The 22,445-nt window shown below is 56.0% G+C and overlaps 1 protein-coding gene across 11 annotated transcripts in view; it reads left to right on the plus strand.

Annotated features, from left to right (window-relative positions):
- USP2 (ubiquitin specific peptidase 2) overlaps positions 1-22,445 on the plus strand; it is a 25,090-nt gene continuing 2,645 nt past the window's right edge. The window contains exons 1-11 of one of the 11 annotated variants that reach the window (XM_025465236.3): positions 1-141; positions 8,025-8,842; positions 9,034-9,219; positions 20,269-20,319; positions 20,821-20,944; positions 21,122-21,233; positions 21,335-21,445; positions 21,625-21,689; positions 21,909-22,012; positions 22,102-22,182; positions 22,339-22,417. In XM_025465236.3, the coding sequence (XP_025321021.1) occupies positions 8,066-8,842; positions 9,034-9,219; positions 20,269-20,319; positions 20,821-20,944; positions 21,122-21,233; positions 21,335-21,445; positions 21,625-21,689; positions 21,909-22,012; positions 22,102-22,182; positions 22,339-22,417 (1,690 nt within the window). In that variant the 5' untranslated portion in view covers positions 1-141; positions 8,025-8,065. Of the gene's footprint in view, positions 142-1,047; positions 1,188-2,120; positions 2,247-7,518; positions 7,635-8,024; positions 8,843-9,033; positions 9,220-16,790; positions 16,953-17,104; positions 17,135-17,726; positions 17,751-17,845; positions 18,158-20,268; positions 20,320-20,820; positions 20,945-21,121; positions 21,234-21,334; positions 21,446-21,624; positions 21,690-21,908; positions 22,013-22,101; positions 22,183-22,338; positions 22,418-22,445 lie in introns of those variants that run through there. The other 10 variants (XM_049109873.1, XM_025465237.3, XM_025465238.3 and 7 more) reach the window with 10 other exon arrangements.

The following is a 22,445-nucleotide window of genomic DNA, read 5'->3' on the forward strand; positions in this document are numbered from 1 at the left end:
GGGGAGAGGCGGGCAGGAGCGAGGCCGGGGAGCCCTCTGCGTCAGCCGCTGCTCACTGCGCCGCGCCAGCACCAGCCGGGACTCACCCGCAGCTCCATGCCTGCGCCCGGCCCCACTCGTCCATCCTCGGAGAAGAGGCAGGTATGTGCCACCTGTCGGAGACCGGGGAGGAGGGATGCGGAGGTCAGCGCGGTCGGAGGCTCAGAAAGTGAGGTGTCAACGACAGCCTGGGTGGAATGGGCACCAGCTATGTAGGGCGAGCGCCCGCTGTGCGGAGGAGCTCCAGCTGTGGGCGCCAGTTGGGGGGGGGCTGCCAGCTGACAGCCCGGGGTGCCAGGAAGAGCCATCTGTGTGCTGATCACTGTGTTCTAAGGAAACCCTGCTTGGGCAGGTCCGGGGCTCTGTGCCCCGTGTGGTGTATGGCCTGAGAGTGACGCCTGGTCGCTGACAACCCCTTCCCCACGTGTGCGCCCAGTTCAAGCTCCGGCGGGCTCTCTCTGGTCAGTTTGCCAAAGGGGTGGGGGTGGGGGGAGGGCAGCAGTTAAGTGGAGGGGGAGATTTTCCACCAATCCCAAACCAGAGAGAGGCATCTTTGAAATTCTCACCAATCCCAAACCAGAAGCAGGCACGCGGTGCTCCAGGGCGAGTAACTTACACTTAGCCACGGGAAGCCCTGGCCAAGCCATTCTAGGTGGGACCCCCCCACCCCCCACGAGTGAACGTCTACCTCCTCATCTGGCAGCTTTTAGAATGGGGCTGAGCTGGAGATGGTGGTGATGTCCACCTCCCCAGGCATGGGCATGAGAAGGTCCCCGAGTCCAAACCCGCAAAGTGGAGGAGAGGAAAGCTGGTTAGGCTGGGTTGGGGCATCCCCCACTCCTCTGATACTGTAGATACGTGCCAAACTGGAGTCGGAATGACGATTGGAATGAGGGCCAGGGACGAGGGCGTCCTCTGAAGTGCATCACCAGGACCCAAGCTGAGTCAGTAGCCTCTGCTGAGACAGGGTGGAGGCACCATCCTGGGTACTCCCAGTCCTCAGGGAGAGCCATCGAGAAACAGGAGACACAGACTGGGAGCAGACAAGAGCACCAAGGCCCAAGAGGTTAAGAAAGAATCCTGCTCCATCCTCCTGTGAGCCTGCCCAGCCCAGCTCTGTGGCCTTGGAATCCTGAGCACTCCGACAGGTAGAGTGGAACCACCCCAGAGCAGCTTTCTCCTGGTAGCCTCGGGGCAGCTGCACTTGCTTTATTTTTCTAGGCAAAGGGGGAAAGGGCCGTAATCGACCTGGCTCTTCTCCACTGGATGGGCTGGACATCTGGGAATATAGCAAGAGTCATTGGCCCTTGCCAGTTATGGGACATGGAGCAGCTCAGAAAACCACGGGGCTATTGTCTAGTGTTAGAACTGAGCACTCCCAAGGGGTGGCCCAGAGGCCCTATTCTCCCTAGGAAGGCTTCCGTGGCAGGTGCAACTACAAATACTCCCATTAATTGTAACAATTAGTGGAAGTATTCAGCATAATCATTACTATCATTTATTGAAATTTTACCATGTGCCAGGAAATTTACAAATATTATTTAATTCTCACAATGGTGAGATATATAGCATTATTATACTCTTTACTCCTGTTTTACAGATCAAATCACTAAGGTCCAGACAGCTTACATGACTTGCCCACTGTCTCAGCCAATAAAAGGGAAAGAACTGGAATACAAGCCCAGGCCTAGAAAGAAGTCCATTATAAAAGAATTTGGAACCGAATGCCTGAGAGCAGGTCCCGCCTGTCACTACCTGTGCACCCCGGATCTCTAGGTCTCTACCTCAAAAGGGAGGATTTGCACCAGCACCGAGGCTTCCTCCTCTCCTTTCCTCTCCATTCCATCCCCATCCCTCTACCCTCTTTTCATTCGTCTCCCCTTGGATCCCTCTTCTGTTCCACTTCAAAATGCCCCCCTCCAAAGAGCCCTCCCACGATCTCCTTGCCTGGCAGTGGCCCACTGGGGCAACACCTCGAGGGAGGGCTGGCCACTGCCCCTTTAATTCTCCCCTGGCCTGGAATGCAAGTGAGTTGAGCTAGCCATCTCTGTGAGGTCAGATAAGATACTATATATATCGGAGTCCGTAACCTGAGCTCCGGATTACCCAGCCCCAGTCAGACTTCAGCCTCTGGGCTCTCTACCGCGCTCCCTGCCTTGCTGGGGAAGGAGAAGCCCCCAGATCCTGCCCAGTGCCCCCGGACACAGGTCAGTAGCTGCCCGTGTAGTATGTGAGCTTCATGGGGCCGCTGTCCAGGGAGCCCTTTGTGTTTGGGGGAGCATGTGAGAGGCTGCCCAACAGGGCCTGGAGGGTGCCTGGGGCAAGATGGAAGGCTCAGGCTCAGAGGGGGCAGGCAGAGGCAGGGAGAACAGGGCAAAGGCAAGCCCAAGAGGAAAGGGAGGGAGACGGGGACTCTGCCTGTGGAAGGGGCACCAGGAGAGCTCCCGACAGGGCCCGTTCCTTTGCCTTTTCTTGGAAGTGTAGAGATGCCTACCCCTCATCCCCCACCCCCCAGCCTCAAATCAAAAGGCATGCTATAGAGATAGTACCCTGGGCCTACTCCCTTCTCCACCAGTTAGGACCCTTGCCCTCATCTCCAATCTCTCTCATCCCTTCACTCCTCTCCCAGCCCTTGGGCAACTATTGGGAGCAAGAAAGAGATGGATCCAAATTCCCTTGAACGACCCCCTGCCAAGGCATGTAAGAGGATTAGGCACTCAACTGGTGGGTGGCTAGCTCGGCACAAGGCACAAGGCGCTGAGAGAGGAGAGCTACTAGTGACAGGCTGGGCAGACTAGAGCCGCTGGGGACTGAGGGTATACACAGAGCCCCCACCTGGGCCCTCCACCCAACCTGCATCTGCCACAGCCAGGACATCCCACAACCTAGGAGTTGATGCTTATGCCCAGATAGTGCCCAAACAGATAAGAGTGGGAGTCAGAGTGTAAATGAAGGGAGATAGGACCCCTCTCTCAGCCCTCTTTACCTTTCAAGGTCAGCACATCAGCAGTGCCTCATTCCAATGGTGTTAGCAAGTAGCTTTGGAAAGCTCTGAGGTCACAAGCACCTGGCAGGACTGGCTGGGACTCCCCACTCACCTGTCCTGGACACCTGGTCCCTAGGAGGGAAGGACTGAACTCTATTGAGGCCTACCCCTGAAACCAAGCTAGGGGCTTTCTATTCAGGGAGAGGCAAGGCCACAGAAGCTGGCATACCTCCACCCTAGAAAGCAGAGTGGATCTGGGCAGAGAGGGGCCATGAAGGCTGCTGGGATGTGGGGCACTACCCATCCCCTACCCTGGGGGCCAGGAGTGCCTGGGATTCCTGGGGAGCAAGTCCCTCCCCTGGCTGGGCAGGTTAGGGAGCACTTCACGTGAGCAACAGGAAATGACAGTGGCTGACGCATGGGGGTTGGCTGCCCCAGGGACACAGGGCTCATTTTAACCCCTGACTCATCTAGCCTGGGTACTTTGGGGAGTGGGCCAAGCTGCAGCAAGGGTAGGAGGCTGAGGGGCATGTCCATAACCAGGCCTTGGGCCAAGGGCCCTGGCTGGGACTAAATGCCAGTACCAGGGGACACTCAGGAGCTTGGCACTGCGGGTGAAATGGAGGCCTCCTGGACCATCTCTTGGCCGATCAGAATTGTCCTGGCGCTCAGGTTGCACTTGGCTTCGCTTTCATTTGCCTGCAGTGGAAACTCAAAGGGCAGCCTCCTGTAGGAGTCTGTACCTGCCATGCTGTTGCCTAGACAGTGGATGCCTGCGTTGCCTGGACCCCATGCCACAGGTCCTACCCTGTGCCAGCGCAGGGGGTGGGGGAGGTGAGAGAAGTGCCAAGTGGGGGCGGTGGCTTCAGGGTGGCTGTTAGGGGACAGAGCACAGGTGCCAGCCCAGTGCTGCCACTGCTTGCGGCATGACCTTGAGGGATCCACGTCACTTCCACCAACGCTGGTTTCCTCATCAGCAAGTGGGCATAACGATGCCACCCACCGCTGGGGGCCATCGTGAGGATTAGCACATTAATACGTGGTGTCCCAGAAGTCTTTATGCAGTTACTTCAGAAGTAGGAATGCTAACTGCTTCACTGAAAAGTTTCATGATTTAATTCCTTGTCTGGTTGTTGAATTTTCAATAAAAATACTAACTTTGATTTAATGTAAATCATGATTTACGTGAAGCCTTCATATGAGGCTTGTGAGTTTAAATTCTTTCTCCAAAAGAATCAAAACCTAAAACTGCACGGAGGCTCTGGGGACGCTGAGCAGGAAGTGCACTTGCAAGAGCAGCAGGCGAGCGATGAGGGCCAGGTGAGGGCCAGCCCAGTGCTCTGGGGAGGCTGCATGACCCAGGAGAAGCTGCTTGTGATGCGCTCAGGATGACGGTGCCTGGTCCAGAGGTGTTCAGTGCCTTTTGGTGGGATCATGGTCGCTGGGCTCACATGTCCTTTCCGGAAGCAGAGGGCTCTGTGCACAGAATGCAGTTGCACCTCCCAAGACGGGGAAACTGAGAAAAGAGAGGGAGAGCTTTGGCAGAACAGGGAAGAGTGGAGGTGCCCCTGTGAGGATGACATGGAGGAGGAGCTTGGCAGGTGGAGTGCCCCCGCTGTCCGAGGTGGCGGGCACCTGGGGAGGAGTTGCCTAGAGCCACATGCCTATACTTGCCAGCTCTGGGTAAACAGCGAAAGGAGACGGGCATCAGGGGCCCCACGCCCGGCAGAGAGGGAGACGGGGGATCCCAGCCAATCGGCTCGCCTCCCACTGCCCCATGAAAGGGCCATTCAGTCCAGGCCTGTTCCTGTGGCAACGAGGAGACTCAAAGCCATGTGAGTGCCCGTCCTGTCCCTGTCTTGCGCAGCAAGGCTACAGCCAGGGCCCAGCCTGCTCTCCCACCCGTGGTGTGCTCTGCAGTCTCCAGGGACAGCCGTGCCAGGTAATGCCAAGGGGCACCAACCCCAGCTGTCCGTTCACCTGGAAGGTGTTGACACTTTTCTCAAGAGTGAAACTAGGGGCTAGGGGGAGGGGATAGGCATGCTCCAGGCCTCAGCCCCAGTGGAGACCCTCTCCCCAGTGAAAGGCAGCTTCGAGGGAGCTGTTAGTGATGGCATGACCCGCCGGGGCTGCTGTGGCAAAGCGGAGGTCTGCCACTTGCCTGCCAGATTGGAGTGCACAGGAGAGCCCTCCTGGGATTCTGTGGGCCAGAAGGTGGGACTCTACCTCTAGCCGCAACCCTTCCCAAGGAATACTTGCAGGCCTTCCTGGGGCTGTCTGTCCCTGTCCCTTGTAACTTGTTCAGCCCCAGCACTTCTGCGTCACTAGCAGGGCCAGGAGAGGTCACGAGTTTGGGGCACTGCCTGCAGAATACCAGTTCCCTGGGAGTCTTAGTGTGGAGGAGGGGGAGTGAGAGCCATGGGAGGAGGCATGAGCTCATGCCCTGGGGGGGAGAGTGAGGGGGGAGGTCATATCTGATTGGCTGCCTGGTGTCCCAGAGCCCAGTTCCTGAGACCTGGAGTCTCTGTGACTTTGAATTATTGATGGAGTTTCTCCAAAGTGAAATAGAGCAGGACTCGTCCCACGCCCCCACCCTGGTGCCTCCGTCTGTGTCTCCCCCGGCCTCCCTCAGCCTTCACGCTCTCCTCTGTATCCCAGAAAGCTGAGCAGATGGAAGGAGAGCTATGGTTCCCCTCTAACCCTGCACAAGATCCCCCTCCAGTTACCTTTTTCCTAGAAAGGAGTGGGAGCTGTGCTGGAGGTGGCAGCGCAGTGGGCAAGGGTGTGTACGCAAAGACGGAGGTCCCCCAGGACAGGTGGGAAAAGCGTACAGTAAATGTGGACCTGGCCTTTTGGAGGCAGCCCAGACTGAAAACTGCTGCCAGTCTCTGGCAGGCTCTAGAAGTTCTGTTCTAGGACCCATATGGAGGTTGCCACCTGGTGATCTCCCGCCCCCTGCACCTATCCCACGCCCTGCACGGACTGAGTTTCTAGGGCACTCTGCCAAGCCATCAGCATCCAGGGCTTGGCACCAGCTCCTCTCTGCCCAAACGTGCTGGGCCGCCAGACTAGGGCAGGCTGTGGGCTGCCCGAGCCAGTGTCTGCAGCACGGCTGGGTTCTGCCCACTGCCCGCTCACCCGCACATCTCACTGAGCGACGCAAGGGAAGCCTGGCGCCCAGGGCTGAGGTCAGAAGCCGGCCAGGCCGGGAGACGGCCAGCCCTGACATTATTATAGGCCTACGAAGGAGGGGCCCAGAGCCTGGCGGGGGTTGGGGGAAGAGATAATAACCACTGTCATAGTTGAGGGCTTCCACGTGTTATTATCTCATTTATTCCTCGCAACAACCCTGTGAGGTAGGGACCATAATGATGATGATTATACGCATTGTACAGGTGAGGAGATTGGGGCTCGGAGGGGCTGAATGACTAGTGCAAAATCACCTAGCTAGTCAGTCACGAGACAAGTCAAAACCAGCCCTGTACCACTACTCTGAGGTTCCTGGAAGGCTCTGCCTACCCTTCCCAGGAGCCCCCTCCCCCCGAGCTCCCCCAAGTTCCTCTTCTCCATAGCATCTTTGCCCCTCATACCTCATCAGCTCCATTCCAGATGAAGCCTGTGCACGTAGGGTGATGGAGGGACTCTGGTAGTCCTCAAGTGAGCCTAAACTGGATGGGGAGGGGTGAAACAAGGTCCAGTAGGAAGAGTACTGGGCTAGAAACCTGGAAGACCTGGATTCCAGTCTTGGCTCTGCTAGTTGTGACCTTGGGCAAATCAGTGTCGCTGTTCCCATCTGTACCACAGAGAGGTTAAAACAGATGATTCTTTAGGATCCTTACAACTCCTCAGTTCAGAGATTTCTGTGTGCCTTCACCAGATCCACCCCAGCCCCACTTGCGGGGTGTGGAGACAGGGAGTACCGCCTGTACTGAAGGATCTTAGCCTCTAGGGGGCCCCCTTTGCCCAAGTCATCAGCATCAGCTGGTTGGCTGTTGCAGAGAGGAACCCCTGGAAGTCCACAGGACCCCAACTCCACTTAAAACACGAGTTAGGGATGCCTGGGTGGCTCAGCGGTTAAGTATCTGCCTTTGGCTCAGGACGTGGTCCCAGAGTCACGGGATCGAGTCCCACATCGGGCTCCCTGCATGGAGTCTGCTTCTCCCTCTGCCTGTGTCTCTGCCCCTCTCTCTCTCTCTCTCTCTCTCTCTCTCTGTCTCTGATGAATAAATAAAATCTTTAAAGAGAAAAACAGCATATGAGTTAGATCCATGAAGAGGGTAATTTCTGCCACATGAGGATGCCCCACCACAGCAGGTGACCATGTCCAGGGAAGAATTGTGGGATTGGATCTGGACACTGAGGTCAAGTCCACTTTCTGCCACATGCTCACTCACCACCTCCTCCCCTAGCCTCTCATGACCCTCCTTTTGCTCACCAGGGATCTATGACCAAATGATCGTCGGGCCATTCCAGCTCAGACAATGTATGATTCCAAAAAGAATCCTGCCTCTCCTTTAAGCAGGAAGAATTAATACTTCTTAAAATGTCCAGTATTTTCAACCCAGGAGTTGAGGGCGGTAGCTGAAGAGAGGAAGCAGATGAGATCTGGGTTGGAATACCATGGGTCACTGGAGGGCGGCTGAGGGTAGGGCAGTCCCACCCTCAGAACTGGGTCTTTGCAAGGGAGCCCTCAGAGCAGCCAGGGTGTGCTGACAGCAATGGCCCTGTGTGGTTTATAAAAGCCACCTCATGTCTGATGCTCTCACTCAGGTGTGAATGCACAGGTAACGTGCAAACCTGTGCATAAGCCTGTATACGTGTGCACGTATACACAGGCATGGGTGTGTTTCTTAGTGGTGGGCCCACCTCTTGAGGAAATGGACGGTGTTGTCTCTGGCTGAGAACTACGAGCTGAACATCGAGCTGGGGATGAAGAGCAGGTATGGGGGAGCCTGAAACCAGGCAGGGTCCTCTGACAACTGCTTTCCTTGTCTTTCAGCCCATGAGGCTCCCAGTCCCCACTGAGTGCCACCCTGAAGGATGTCCCAGCTCTCCTCCACCCTGAAGCGCTACACGGAATCGACCCGCTACACAGATGCCCCTTATGCCAAATCGGGCTATGGCACCTACACTCCCTCTTCCTATGGAGCCAACCTGGCTGCCTCCTTCCTGGAGAAGGAGAAGCTTGGTTTTAAGCCAGGCCCCCCAACCAGCTTCCTCACCCGGCCCCGGACCTATGGCCCCTCCTCCCTCCTGGACTATGACAGGGGCCGCCCCCTGCTGAGAGCCGATATCCTTGGGGGTGGTAAGCGGGCCGAGAGCCAGACTCGGGGCACTGAACGGCCTTCAGGGAGTGGACTCAGCGGGGGCAGTGGATTCCCTTATGGAGTGACCAACAGCTCCCTCAGCTACCTGCCTGTGACTGCCCGCGACCAGGGTGTAACCCTGACCCAAAGGAGGTCGAACAGTCAATCAGACCTGGCTCGGGATTTCTCCAGCCTCCGGACCTCAGATAGCTACCGGATAGATCCTGGGAACCTGGGCCGCAGCCCCATGCTGGCCCGCACGCGCAAGGAGCTGTGTGCCCTGCAGGGCCTCTACCAGGCAGCCAGCCGCTCCGAGTACCTGACCGACTACCTGGAGAACTATGGTCGAAAGGGCAGTGCGCCTCAGTTGCCCACCCAGGTGCCTCCCACAAGAGTCCCTGAAGTCCTCAGCCCCACCTACCGACCCAGCGGCCGTTACACTCTATGGGAGAAAAGCAAGGGCCAGGCCCCTGGGTCTAGCCTCTCCAGCTCCCCAGGGCGAGACACCATGGTGAGTTTGCCCCTTGGGGACCCGGTGATGGACTGGGGAGGCAGCAAATGATGTAGAACACCCAGGATGAGGGGAGAACTCCCCATCTGATCCAAGCCGGAGGTTTCCTTTCCAAATCCTACGGCCCCAGCCAGAGAAGTCATCTCAGCATGTCTGGTACTCTTGCTCAGGGGCTTTCCCACTCTCCCTAGGAAACCCATTTCAGGACCCATGCACCCGACAACGATCCAGCAGTGCTCTCGGAAATGTTCAGCTACCCCCACATACACTGCAGTCCTCACCCTCCACTTTGCCACCCAACATACCAGGGTCTCCTGCAGGCCTCACACCATCCTGAACTGAATGCTGAGGTCCCCAAACCACCCGTGTTCCCTGTGGTAAGAGAAACCTCCCTGCTCTGGTTGCATCTCTCCTCCTGCTCAAGTTTTTACTTCCCAGCCTGAGCACCTGGTTTAACATCAGGGCATAAGACATCAGAAGGAGGGGGGACCAGGGTGTATGGACAGCAGTGCTTATCATGTGTCTTTGGAGAAGATGCTGGAGAAATTTTTGTCTAGGGCTTTAGACAATCCCATACCTCTATATTCCGGTCCTGCCTGAACTAGAAGAAAGGAAGAGCTCTGCCAGAGACAGTAAGAGCTGGCTTGCATCTAATCTGTGAACACACCTCCCTGGGGTACTGACTACATCCTGCTTTTTCTTTAGTTATTGGTGTACACATAGAGTGGCAAGCTCTCAGAGGATGAGAAAGAAATCATATCTCTAGATGCCTCCCCATGTGCCTAGCGCTGAGAGAGTTCCACTAATCTGCTGATTGCATGGATGGGTACATGGGTGGATGGGTGAGTGGGCAGATGAATGAATGGATGGATGGATGGGTGGATGGATGGGTGGGTAGGTGAGTGGATAGACAAGCCAATGGGCAGGAAGAGCTGGGTGTTATGTTTCCTTCATTACCTTATGTACCAGTCCCCTACTTCTAGGACAGGTGCCTTTTGGAAATAATAGCTGTGCCACAGCAAGAAATAAATGCTGCTTAGTAGGCTCATCCGGACAAATGGAGCAGGTGTGCAAGATTGGCACAGGGCTTTGGGTCATAGACCTTTAAGCCTGCCATAACTAAAGGTCTTGAGAGGACAACTTTGATAACATTACTTAGAGAGTGTTGGCCTTGCTGGGCTGTCTGTGAAGCGCCAAGGGAGACACAAAAGTTGGTGCCTCCCAGAACATTCAGAACCTGACAAGACAAGGCTGGCTATGTTGAAGGGCTAATGTGGAAGAGGAGTAGGGGACAACAGAGGCTGGCCTTGGAAGAAATAGGTGCTACCAGAGGGACGTGTGGTTAGACTAGAGCATGATTCACTTGGACGTGTCTGGTGTGGCTCATCTCAGGGGCAATCAGAAAGCAGCTCTCAGTGGATGGGCTCTAAAGGCCTCTGGGAGGCTCCCTCCCTTTGCTCAGAAGAGAAAGATTCTTTAGGGTACACAGTGTTCCTCAGAGTGAAGTCTGCAGGAATCACCTGTGAGGCTTAATAATTCAGGGCCCTGGGCCCCACCCAGATCCCCTGAATCAAACTCTCTAGGGATACGCCTGGGAATCTGCCCTTTTAATAAGCTCTTCGGGTAACCTTTAAGGATGCTGAAGTTTGAAAACCTCCTCTCCACAGATGAAACTGCAGACCCACCCTCAGCCCCAATCATGAAAGCAAGGTCTCCTCCTTTATGGGGGGAGTCAAACTCCACTGGGACTCTGCCTCCTTCCTACACAGGCCTATTTCAAGCCTCCCTCCCTGGGGTCTGTTGCCCTCTACCCTCTCACAGGGGACACCTGAGCCCCTCCTCCACCTCCAGGACCAGATGAGGAGAGTTTTGAAAGAGGACCTTGGAGGGGTAGCAGACTGCCCTTGGGCAAACTCAGCCACCCTAACACCCCTCCTTCCCATCCAGAAACAGCTCGCAGCACACTTAAGTAGCCAGTAACACTCTACGATGGAGCTAGTGTCTCACCTTGAGCTCACACTCAAGAAGACACTACCAGTGGGAAAAGGCCCCCATGGGTCTGTGATGTAACACCCTGAATTAGCCTCACCCTCTCTCCTCACTGCTCTCAGCCTTACATCCTGCTGCCAGCTCCATCTCCTGAGGAGAGAATAGCCCTGCTCAAGGGACCTGGACCACATCTTTCTAAAAGTGGGTCCAGCATCTTTTCAGATCTCCGTTTGGGGGATCTGAGCTTCTCATGCATTCATTCACGGTATTCCGCTTACTAGCAGTGCAACCTCAGAGAAGCTCCTTAACTTCTGAACCTATTCCCTCTATGTAACCAGTGTTCGTAGCTCCCACTCTGTAGATTATCATGAGGAATCAAAGGTTGTACGGCACATAGTAGGTGCTCAATAAATGGCAGTCCTCCTTGTACCCTTCTAGGCACTTTTGGGAGGCAAGAGAGATTTCTGCTGGAGGAAATAAGTTCTTATGATAGTTGCAATAAAAGGCAGCCCAGGGTGTTGGTAAGTGTCATAGGTGGTGGGAAAGGGAGAGGTCACCTGAGGCTGGAACGAACAGTTTGCCTCTTTAACCTTAGACACCTCTCATCTGAGGTCTGTTTCCTCATCCATAAAAGGGATGGGTCATACCTGCCCTGCCCACCTCACAGGCTGTCATGAGGCTCAAAGCAAACAGTGGATGTCAAGGAATCTGAAACCTACAAAATGCAATGGAAGAGTAGGTAGAAAAGGAGATAGAAAAGGGGCATTTGGCAGCTGAGTGGAACGGGGAGGTGACCACCCTTGTATCACGTGGCCAGGCCCAGCGTGACCTGACTCCCACCCAAGGTCGCCTGGGGTGGCCGTGGCCCCAAGGGCTCTCCGGGTGGCTGACTTAAACTACATCTGACATACATAATGGGGAGTCAAAAGCAGGTCCCCAACCAGGGAGTAGAACAGTTCTAACCAGGCTCATTCCCCTCATTCGTAGTAACAGTCAACATGAACTTGGGATATTACAGACTCAGCTAAGCACAAGTAAAGGACTGGTGGTGGTGGGTGGACATGAATTCTGACCCCCTCCCCATGCTTGCATAAGCACCAACAAAACACCAGCCCATGGAGGTGCCTCTCAGCCTAGGATAATGAGGGTGCCCCAGGCTCCGCCTTCTGTTTAAAATGCAGACAGATTGGAGGGGAGGGACTGATGGTTCAGAAATGGCAAAAAAAAAAAAAAGCTTTCACTACCACCCCCACTCATTGCCTGTGGGAACTCAAGCCAGGCCAGGTGGGTTGGCCCTGCAGAAAACAGGAGCCCAAACGCCCAACCCAGTTATGGCCCCCCTTGGCCCCACCTCTCTTGTTCCCTGGGCCTATGGAAGGACAAGCTGTTCCCACTGAGCCCTGCCAGGGCTGCGCTTTAACCCCTACAATCCAGCCTAATCCTCCCCCGCTCCACCCCTCCAACTGCTCCCTCCCCAGCCCTGGCATTCTGCCCACCCGCCTCAGCCCTGCCCTCACCTGGCCCCGCCCTGCCCTGCCCCGGCTACCCTCTGCTCTCCCCAAGAAACGCTGGGGTTGGCACAGGGCCCTCCAGGGCACAGTCATCAGGCAAAGTACCTGCTGCTCAGATGCAGAGCCAGGGAGTGAGGCTCAGAGCCTGCCGGCCTATTCTCCCCACGTGGCCTCTTCTAGACCCTTGCCCTCTGCTCTGAAACCTATTGCTAGGAGCAAAAGGTCTGGGAACCTAGAGTACCTGGGTCCTATTTGCCAAGGGGCTGCTGACTCATCTCCAGAAGCCTTGGGTTCCCAGCTGTTAAGTGACAGGGAGATTATGTAAGCGGAGGTCATGTGATTTCACTCTTGGGTGGGACTTTGAACTTGACTGCTGCCAAGCAGTGAGCAGGGGTTACTCCAAAGAGAACAAGATAAAGGCGGCAAGAACTGCCCTGAGGGTCCTGGGTGAGGAGCAGAGAAGTGTGACCCACCTCTCTCCTTCCCTGCCTTCTCTCTCTGTTTACTCAGCCACGCTGAAGTGCATCCCCCCCCACCCCCCCACCCCCGTCTTGTTTATCCAGCTTAGCAGCCTGAGACCCCAGGGCTGCCCTCACCCACTTCCTGAGGGCTTGAATCTCTGTGGACAGCATGGGAAGGTCACACACTCTCACGCTCACGGGAGACCTTAGGGAGAGGGTCCCAGGGCCAGGAGGAGTACTAGCTGCTGAGAAAGGACAAACGCTTTGGGTTTGTGTTCAGAGTCAGCAAGATATTGATAGTCTCCATCCCTTGAAGACCAGCTATGGGCTGTGACCTGGCTGGTGGCCCCAGTGCTACCTTACCCAGGCTCAATTTCTTAATCAGCGCCCGGCATCAGCCTCCCTGCCTCCTCCTCCACCCCGCTCCAGGATGTCTTCATGAATTAATGTGGTGCTGGAATGGGGCTCAGCAAGGGAAAAGTTAATCGGAGCCTGGCAAAATGTTCCTTGCCCGTGGGGGAGCCGCTCCACTGACCAGCAGGTACAGAAATGAACATCCTGTTCAAGGCCCAGAGCGTCACACATGGCCCCCTACACCCTCTCACCTCAATGGATAGGTAAAACTGGCACCTGCACAGAAATATAAGCAAGGGAGGGAAGTGTGTGGGCCTCTGGAATCCAGCTGGTTTAGGCCAGACTGCCCTAGGGCTCAAAGGAGTACAGAGCTTTTGGCCTCCTGGGATGGGAACTAGAGATGCAGGGAAGCAAAGGGCCCTCTATCCCCTGGAGCACTTGTGGGCTGGGAGCCCAACCCCCAACAAGAACTCTGCACCCCTAACAGTTCAATCAGGCAATGGAGCCACCAGTCTATCCACTTGTGGTGGTCATTACAGGTACATGCTTCGCAGGGAAGCATTTGCCTGGGTCTGAACAGTGTTTCAAAACCGTGAACCAAGCCATCAGTGAGATCTGAGGAAGCAGGATACTCTCAGTACTACCCTCACAGAGCTAACCCTGACTCTAATTTATTTATACTCCATCCGTGCCAAAAAGGATTTGAGGTGAAGAAACTTTCTTAACCACAGGGAAGACAGGCCAAGCACAGGCTCTGAGAAATGGCAGTCTCAGGCTGGAGGAATGAGCCCCGTTCAGATTAGCTCAGCACATTTGAGGCAAAGAGTCACAGAACCGGAGCCAGGTTCAGATCCCAGAAGACTACATGCATCCTTTACCCGTCCCACTTCGCGAAATGGCACCGAGGAGAAAGGGTGTCGTGGGGGGTTGGCCAATTGAGAAATGAGCCATGGTTCCTTGCTGGTTGTGTCCTGCAGCAGTCAGACCTGCTTGACAAGACCAGACCCTATGTGAATTCTTTCCATGTACCCCAGGCTTCTCAAAGAGCTCCCATGCAAGTAGCTTTCCTCATCTAGACCCCCCTGCTCCCAGCAATGTCCCTAACCTTCTACATTCCAGGAAAGAGGGAGTGAGTGTGCTAGCAGAATGCCAGGATGTCCTGGGGTGGGAGTACTCCTATCGCTGGCTTAAGTCATGGAACAAAAGGCACAATGCTCCCATAGGTGAGCACCTGTCAAGACAGTGCTTACTCAACATGCAAATCCAGACTCACCCCACCCTGTGAGGCTCAGTGGGACTTCCAGAATACCCCACAGAGCCTGGTCTGGCCCCCACTTAGAGATGAGATCAACACCATTTATGAAGCACCCACTAAGAGAATCCACAGCCCTGACCCTGAGGAGGTTTCAGTGTGATGGCATAATCAACACATGATCTAAAACCCTTTACAGAAGACTTAAAGACACTTATAAAACAAAAATAAACATATTAAGATAAATTAGTACAGTGTAACCTGAATGCCAGCAGACAAGGGGTATGCAGTAATGGGGTGTTTCGAGCTGGATGGAGTTCTTTAGAGAGGGCTTGGTGGAAAACTCAAGGTTTGAGCAGAATTCGTAAGCCAGTAATGGCAGGGAGCAGGAAAGGGGATTCCAGAATCTCCTGGTAATTGTTAAAAGCATGGGTTTTGCCATAAGACAGGTTGGGGTTCAAAGCCCCACACTGTCATTTATTAGCTTTGTGGTTCTGGCAAGTCATCTGACCTCTCAGGACTTAAGGTCCTTCATCTGGAAAATAGAGATAATAGCTCCTCCATCATTGTGTTAATTATGCAAGTTCACTGGGATAATGTATATAAAGTACTTAGCCAGTGCCTGGCATTTAGTAAGTACTTAATCAGTGGCAGTTTTGTCTTTTAAGTGAGAGATGGCAAGTGCTGAAGCAGAGAAATAAGAGCAGGTTGGTTAGCAGCAGGGATCAGAGAAGAGCCATGGTGGTGACAATGGAAGGAGTCTGTGGACAGACAGCCTCACCGACAGAACTACCTCAGCTTCTGGACTGGATGCAAGAGTCAGGTGCTCCAGGTGTTTGGGGGCAGAGGTGTGGCGTCATTAAATGCACGCATTCCTGCAGACACTGTAGGACTGGCTCGAAAGAGTGTGCCTGGAAAGAGGGAAGCAGGGAGGAAAAGGCTGTAGCAATGTGTCCAGGATTTGGTCACTGAGGGAAGACAGTGACTGGGGAGCTCACCAACCTCATTCTGTGCCCCCCCTCGCTTACCATCAAGTAGCTTCATCCCCTCCATACATGTGTCCTGGATACATCCCCCCATGTGGCTGTGGTCGTGTGTGCAGTGCGCGTGTACATGTGGGGATGAGCACGCGGAGAGGAACAGAAGGAGGCCACAGATGAGTAACAGCACACGCTGCTGCTTCTCAGAGTATTTTTAAATGCTAAAAATACTAGCTAAAAATAGCCAGCAGGATCCAAACAAGATACTTTCTCTAGGCAGATTCTGTGTGGGTCCCCATAGGTGAGGGGGGGTGGAGCATCCAAAACAAAATGGGAAGACCTCTGCTCTTCAAGCATTGCCGCCCTCAGGGTCAGAGCAGTACACTCGCCCCCACCCCAGCTGAGCATCTGCTTCCCCACCGCCGTGGTACTTTCTCCCCACCTCCCAAAACAAATCAAAATTTGAGATTCTCTGAGAGCTGGAGTTGGGTAACTGGATAGAAGAAGCCAGAAAATGTTCTTCCCTGGGGCCAAATGGGACAGTGACCTCTTGTACCTTATAACATCGGAGCATTGCCTCTGTTGATAGCGGGACGGACTGGGACTGGGGTGAGATGGGACGGAGCGGGGAGCTCAGTGCCGACCCCACGTCAATCCATCCTCCTCACCCCGGGGGGCCCATCGCGACCCTCGCCGGCTGTGTGGGTGTCGGGCTCCAAGCGGGCCTGAGTCCCCCCTGAGCAACGTGCAAAAAAAGTTTGCGTGCAAGTGCATCTTGCCCCGGGGGAGCGCACGGAACTTTCAACGGGTTCGCCAACGGCCCGGCCGCCCCCGGGGGTCAGGACCCGCAAGCCGCCCGGGAGGGGGGAAGCTCACCGGGGCTGACCTGGTCCAGCGGGGTCCTCCTGGGTCCGGACCCCGAGGCCGGCGGGGGGCTCGGCCGCCCGTCCCGCCCCCTTCCCGGGGACGCCGGGCCTCGGCGGTGTCCCGGCCCGCGCGGTCAGCGGGCGGGGGGCGGCGGGGCCCCGGGCCAAGCGGCGGAGGGGCGGGGGCGGGCGGGGCCGCGGGCAGGCGCTGGGGGCGGGGCCGCGGCCTGCGGGGGCGGGGCTGGCGTCTGGCCCCGCCCCCGGCGCTGACGTCGCGGGGCCCGAGGCGCCGGCGGGGCCGCCAGTCCGCCGGAGCGCGCGAGCGGGGAGCGGGGAGCCGGGAGCGGGGAGCCGGGAGCCGGGGCGGTTGGCGGCGCGCGCCGGGGAGGTTGGGGCGGAGGAGCGCGCGGTCGGGCCGTGTCCCGTGGCGGCCTGACCGGCCTCGGCGTCCGGGCCGTGGCCCCGCGCGGTGCCCCCGCGCTCCCCGTGCCGCCGTTAGGCGTGGGTCCGGGTCCGGGTCCGGGTCCGAGCCCGCCGCCCGCCCCCCAGCATGCGCACCTCCTACACCGTGACCCTGCCCGAGGAGCCCGCAGCCGCCCCCTTTCCCGCCCTCGCCAAGGAGCTGCGGCCGCGCTCCCCGCTCTCCCCCTCCCTGCTGCTCTCCACCTTCGTGGGGCTCCTGCTCAACAAAGCCAAGGTACGCGGGGCCCCTTCCCGGGACCCCCACGCCGGGGGCGCTGGGCTTCCGCCGCCTCCCGGGACGCGCCCCCCCCCCCCCCCCCGCCCCGTGCCGCGCGCCCCGGCGGCCGGGGGATGGATTCTCCCGGCCCCCACCCCTCCTTTCCCAGGGTCTCCCGGCAAGGAATGCCCCCTCCCCAGGTGATCTCAGGCTTACTCGCGGCCCCCTCCCCTTGTCGAGGTCCCAGCCCCTCCTCCCTCCCCCGCCCCCCCCCTCCGTGACCCCGGCACCAGGTGGCCCGTGGGCTCCTAATGCGCGGCACCTCTCGGGACAGGTGCAGGAAAGCGTAACCTTGACCGGTTCCCGCTGTGGGGGAGCCGGCGGCGCGCTGGACTCCGCGGCTGCGACCCCAAGGCCAGAAGCCCAGCAAGAAAAAGCTGGCGGGCCAGAGCCGCCCCCTCCTCGCTGGCCCCGAGGGCGCTCCCCCGAAGGGTTGGTAGCGGGGGTCCTTTGACCCTGTGAAGGGCAGAGGAGTCGCACACAGGTGAAAGAGGGCAACTTCTCTCTCCGGCCCGGCCCTCCCCAGTTCTGCTAAGTGCGCGCTGGAGCCCTCAAATGAAGTAGCCGCCCCAGGGTAATGCCGGGGCCAGAGGCTGGGCACTGCCCCCTTCGGGAAGGGAGAAGGGGCCAGAGCTTGACAGATCTTACGTAACAGGCACCAGCTCCCGAGTTGGCAGTGCGTGCACTGCCCCGTGCCAGGGCCACACCAGGCTCCTTGGCTGCGGCCAGGACTCATGGCTGACCCTCATGGCACAGGTGAAGTAAGCAGGAAAGCCCTTTACCGGGGTCTTGAGTGTGAAGGCGCAAACGTCAGTCAGCCTTGCTTCTGTGACCCACATCCCCTAGTGTGTCCTCCCCATTAACCCAGCACGGGCTCTCCCTGAGCCCCCCGCCCCGCCACGGAGGGTGAATGCTGCCCGTGCACTGACTGAGGAGGTGACATCTGCTTTTTAGGACAGTGGTTGCCCCCTAAGTCAAGGTTAGGTTGGCGGAGGACTAATTGTAACCAAGTTCTTAATCCAGACCCTCTGGAGTCCTTCCCTATGCGCTCCACACCGCAGCTGGAGCCCTTTCCTGCTCCCCTGGGGAGAGGCTCTGAGAGGCTCGCTGTGTGGGGTCTCTGCCGACCTCTTGGTTCTAGCCTCTCGCCGTCAGGCCCTGAGGTAGGATTGTTTTCACCATAAGAAAGGTCACTCCTGGGACATTTTGTTCCTCTGTAGAATGGAAAGTGCTGACTTTCCCTGGAGCTCCTGATTTCCTATTCATGGCCGAAGAATATCTGGCTGGGCTTAGACCAGCCCTGCTCTCCCCTCCACTCCCCCCGCCCCCCCCTGCACTCCTCCTATCCAGCCACCTTCCCTACAGAGCGCGTAGAAATTGGCAAGTAATTTTGAACTTGGGAAATTTTAGACAAAGGAACAAGCCACCTCCACCCCCTACAAAAAAAAAAAAAAAGAGGGTCCTAGCAAAGCCTTAAAGGAGCCTTCTCCATCTTTCCACCCGCCAGGCCCAGAGTAGAGTCAGAACCTCAAGAATAGTAACCACAGGGGATGACGTGTTGTTCCCGACCCTCACTCTGCTGGGTCAGAGTTAGACGTGTCAACACCACCAAAGTGCCTCGGTACAGAGATGCATCCAGTTTTCCACTGCGCCGCCCCCAATAGTGCTGAGTGACTACTGTCTCAGTGGAAGGCCCACTTGGGTGGGCATTGACATGATCGCCAGGCTTTGCTTCTCCAGCCCCTTTAGACAGATGTTATCTGAGGCACAGGGGTAAGAACTAACCAGCACTGCCAAAAATAAAGGAGTAAGATCGGACCTTGGGGGAGGGGAGAGCGGGTAGCCTGTGGTCAGGCTTTAACTTTTGGTTCTGAATGGGCAGCTCGGAGACTGCAGTGCTTTTGTTGGGCCCCTGGGGAGTCCTCCAGGTCTGCCTGAAAATGCTGATAAGGTCTTTGTCCAGGGGATTATCTCTGTTGTGGTCCTCTTACTGGAACATCAGGGTTTAGACTGTCAGAAAGGTAAGATTTAAATTTTGTGTTTGGGGCCATATATATACTGCCAACACTGGCAGAGTTCAAGGATGCTTATGCCCGCCTGCTGCCAATAAGCGTGGCTCTCTAACTACAGGTGGAAACCAGGTCTCTCTTCTGAGTATATTTCCTTCCCTACCTGGTGGTGTTAGACCTGATACCTGGCAAGAAGGGATCCTCTTACTTGTGGGATCAGCAGGGCAATTCCTGAGAAAAGCCCTCCTTCAGCCTGCCTCTCCCCACCCCACCCCCTCAAGCTGACAACCTCATGGGCTCTGAGCTGCTGACAGCCTCTGAGGCTGTCAGCACACGGCATGAGTAATTTTAGCTGAGTTATTTCAGGCTCCTGTTCTGATCAGGGTTGAGCTGGCCCCACGCATGCCCCAGTCAGTGTTGCTCCAGAGTCGCCAGCTCCCCGTCCCCTCCCTGAGAGAGGGGGCGGCAGGCTCATCTGCACACTGTTTCTTTAACCCTTTGAGCCCAAAGGTCTTCTGACTCCTTCGAGGTAGGGCCCGAATTAGCCAAGAGACCTGGGACCCAGCTGCTGTCTTGCTCCAGCTCCCTCACCAGCCTCCACGATAGAGGCGAGAACAAGAGTGGCACACTTCAGCCAGGTGCTTACCTCTAAGTGGCCACAGTCTGCCGTCCTCAGAGGGGTTCCCAGCCAGTGATCAGTCAGGATGTGGAAACCTGAGGCCAGCAGGGAGGATTCTCCAGGCTCTAATCAGCCTTTGGGAGCTGAGCTCAGCTGGAAGGAATTCCACCTGTCTCCGGCAATTCAGAATGGCAGGCCAGCTTCAGTTTGCCCCAGCTGAAGGTCTAAACTCACTTCAGAGGTTTTGTCATTGAACGTCTCAGGATCTCCTTGAAGTGCCTGTTATGACAGCTGCTTCATGTATTGGACATCCAGGGGTAGAAAAGTGGGTCATTTGAGAGAGCGCCCAGATTTGGGACCCGGAGTTCCTTGTAGCCAGGAATCAAACACACGAATTCCCAGGCTCCAGTTCTAATCTCCAGCCTCCAGTAGGGCAGACAATGAAGAGTAAGGTACAGAATAGGAGAAAACACATGTTGACCAAAGAAAGGAGAACCCTGGAGAATATTTGTGTTGTGTGTTGAAGAGAGTAACATGTGTGCCTAATGCTCATGGCTCCATTCGGCAGAAGGTTGCCTGAGGGAGCCTAGCGCAGGCCCAGTCTCTTTGCCTTCAGCCTCACCTGCCATGTGTTCTTTGCTTACAGAATTCTAAGAGCGCCCAGGGTCTGGCTGGTCTTCGAAACCTTGGGAACACGGTGAGCTCTTCCCAGCCCTACTTCTTTCCTAAGGCCACCCCCTACTGTCCCGACTGGGACCATATAATGATTGTTCCTTCCTGGCTGCCACTGACTCCCTCTCCTCTAGAAGCCATTTGAGACCCACCCGTCCTGGATGGTGGGTTTTATAGAATGGCCAGGGCTCTGCCTCCCTCCCAGGCCCCCAGCAGGAAGCACTGCCTAAAGGGGAGTTGCCCTCCTGTCAGCTCCTTCCCTGGATCCTAAGGACATCCCTCCCTTCCCACCCACTCCCGTCCAGCTCACCCACACCCTCTTGTACACCTCTATGGTAAATAAGCAGTTACGTCACCTGTGCCGGCAGTGGGAACTTGCCTCACTGTGCCTCGTTCCCTTACGAGAAGAGGAACTTGAGGCTGTGGGAGTGGTCATTTCTTTGGTAGAGGAACCAGAGGGCCTTCAGCACTATGTAAGTAGACCAGACAGGGGTCTCTGTCTTACTGATCAGATGATCTCTTGCAGTGCTTCATGAACTCCATTCTGCAGTGCCTGAGCAACACCCGGGAGCTGAGGGATTACTGCCTCCAGAGGCTCTATATGCGGGATCTCAGCCACAGCAGCAATGTACACACAGCCCTCATGGAAGGTGAGGAGCCCATCCCTGGACTCTCTCTGTCTGCTCCAGTATTGCCGCAGTAGTAGTAGTGTGTTCTGTGTGTCCCTCCTACTTTTCTTTCTTTAGCTTCTTTTTGGATGGATTCTAGTTTGAGTTTCTCATAGAAAATGTCACCCCTACTCTCCGTGTCCCCTCTCCTCCCGGTAGAGTTTGCAAAACTAATCCAAACCATATGGACTTCATCCCCCAACGATGTGGTGAGCCCATCTGAGTTCAAGACCCAGATCCAGAGATACGCACCACGCTTCGTCGGCTATAAGTAAGAGCCTTGCAGACACGTTCCCCCAGGGTGGGTGCCGGCCCCTGCAGGCCTGTTCTTGGAACAAGAGGCCTTGCTCACTGTCTTTCCTTTGGACTCAGTCAGCAAGACGCCCAGGAGTTTCTTCGCTTCCTTCTGGATGGGCTCCACAATGAGGTGAACCGAGTGACAGTGAGGCCCAAGTCCAACCCCGAGAACCTCGATCATCTTCCGTAAGTAAGAGGAGAATGCTGTGGGGAAGAAAAACTTGGTGAACTTGAGTTTTGGGCTGACTTCTTTGGGGGTAATAATTTGGAGAGAATTTGGAATATTAAGCATTTAGATTGATAGGCTCTTAGACTTCTCATGGCATGCACTCTGACCCAGTTGTCTCCCTCTCTCGGGTTCCTAGTGATGATGAGAAAGGACGACAGATGTGGAGGAAATATCTAGAACGGGAAGACAGTCGGATTGGGGGTAAGTGCATTAATTGGAGGAATGCCTGCTCTCCCTGTTCACTGCTTTTGCCTGAGCAGAGCGTGAGCATGAAAAGCCCTATGAATCATTCTCCCAGGGAGCCCCCCTCCTGCCCTGTTTCCCACGGACAGAGGCAGGAGCACCCAGAGGGCACGCAGCCCAGAGGAAATGTGTGCTCCTTCTCTGAGTTTAAGCTCTGCTGTTCCATCTCATCCGCAGATCTCTTCGTTGGGCAGCTAAAGAGCTCCCTGACTTGTACTGACTGTGGTTACTGCTCTACTGTCTTTGATCCCTTCTGGGACCTCTCATTGCCCATCGCTAAGGTACATGCCCCTGTTGCCCTACTTTGGGATCTCCCACTCTTACCTTCTCTTGTCATTGACCTCTGACTTTTACTCTTTGTCTCTCCCAGCGAGGTTATCCCGAGGTAACTTTAACGGACTGCATGAGGCTCTTCACCAAAGAGGATGTGCTTGATGGTGATGAAAAGCCAGTAAGTCCCCCCCCCCCCGCCGTGGGAGCAAGAGCACACACCCAAGAGACCCCTCTGGGAAAGACCTGTCACTCGCAGACGCAGCCTAGGAGTTAATAGACTCGGCCCACTGACCTCTCCCCCAAGTCCTCTGTAGCTGTTTGTCATGTCTTGCAGACATGCTGTCGCTGCCGAGCCAGAAAACGATGTATAAAGAAGTTCTCCATCCAGAGGTTCCCAAAGATCTTGGTGCTCCGTATCCTTAAGATCCACCATGGCGGGGA

This window comes from Canis lupus, chromosome 5, assembly GCF_003254725.2.
Source record: "Canis lupus dingo isolate Sandy chromosome 5, ASM325472v2, whole genome shotgun sequence".
Lineage (NCBI taxonomy): Eukaryota > Metazoa > Chordata > Mammalia > Carnivora > Canidae > Canis > Canis lupus.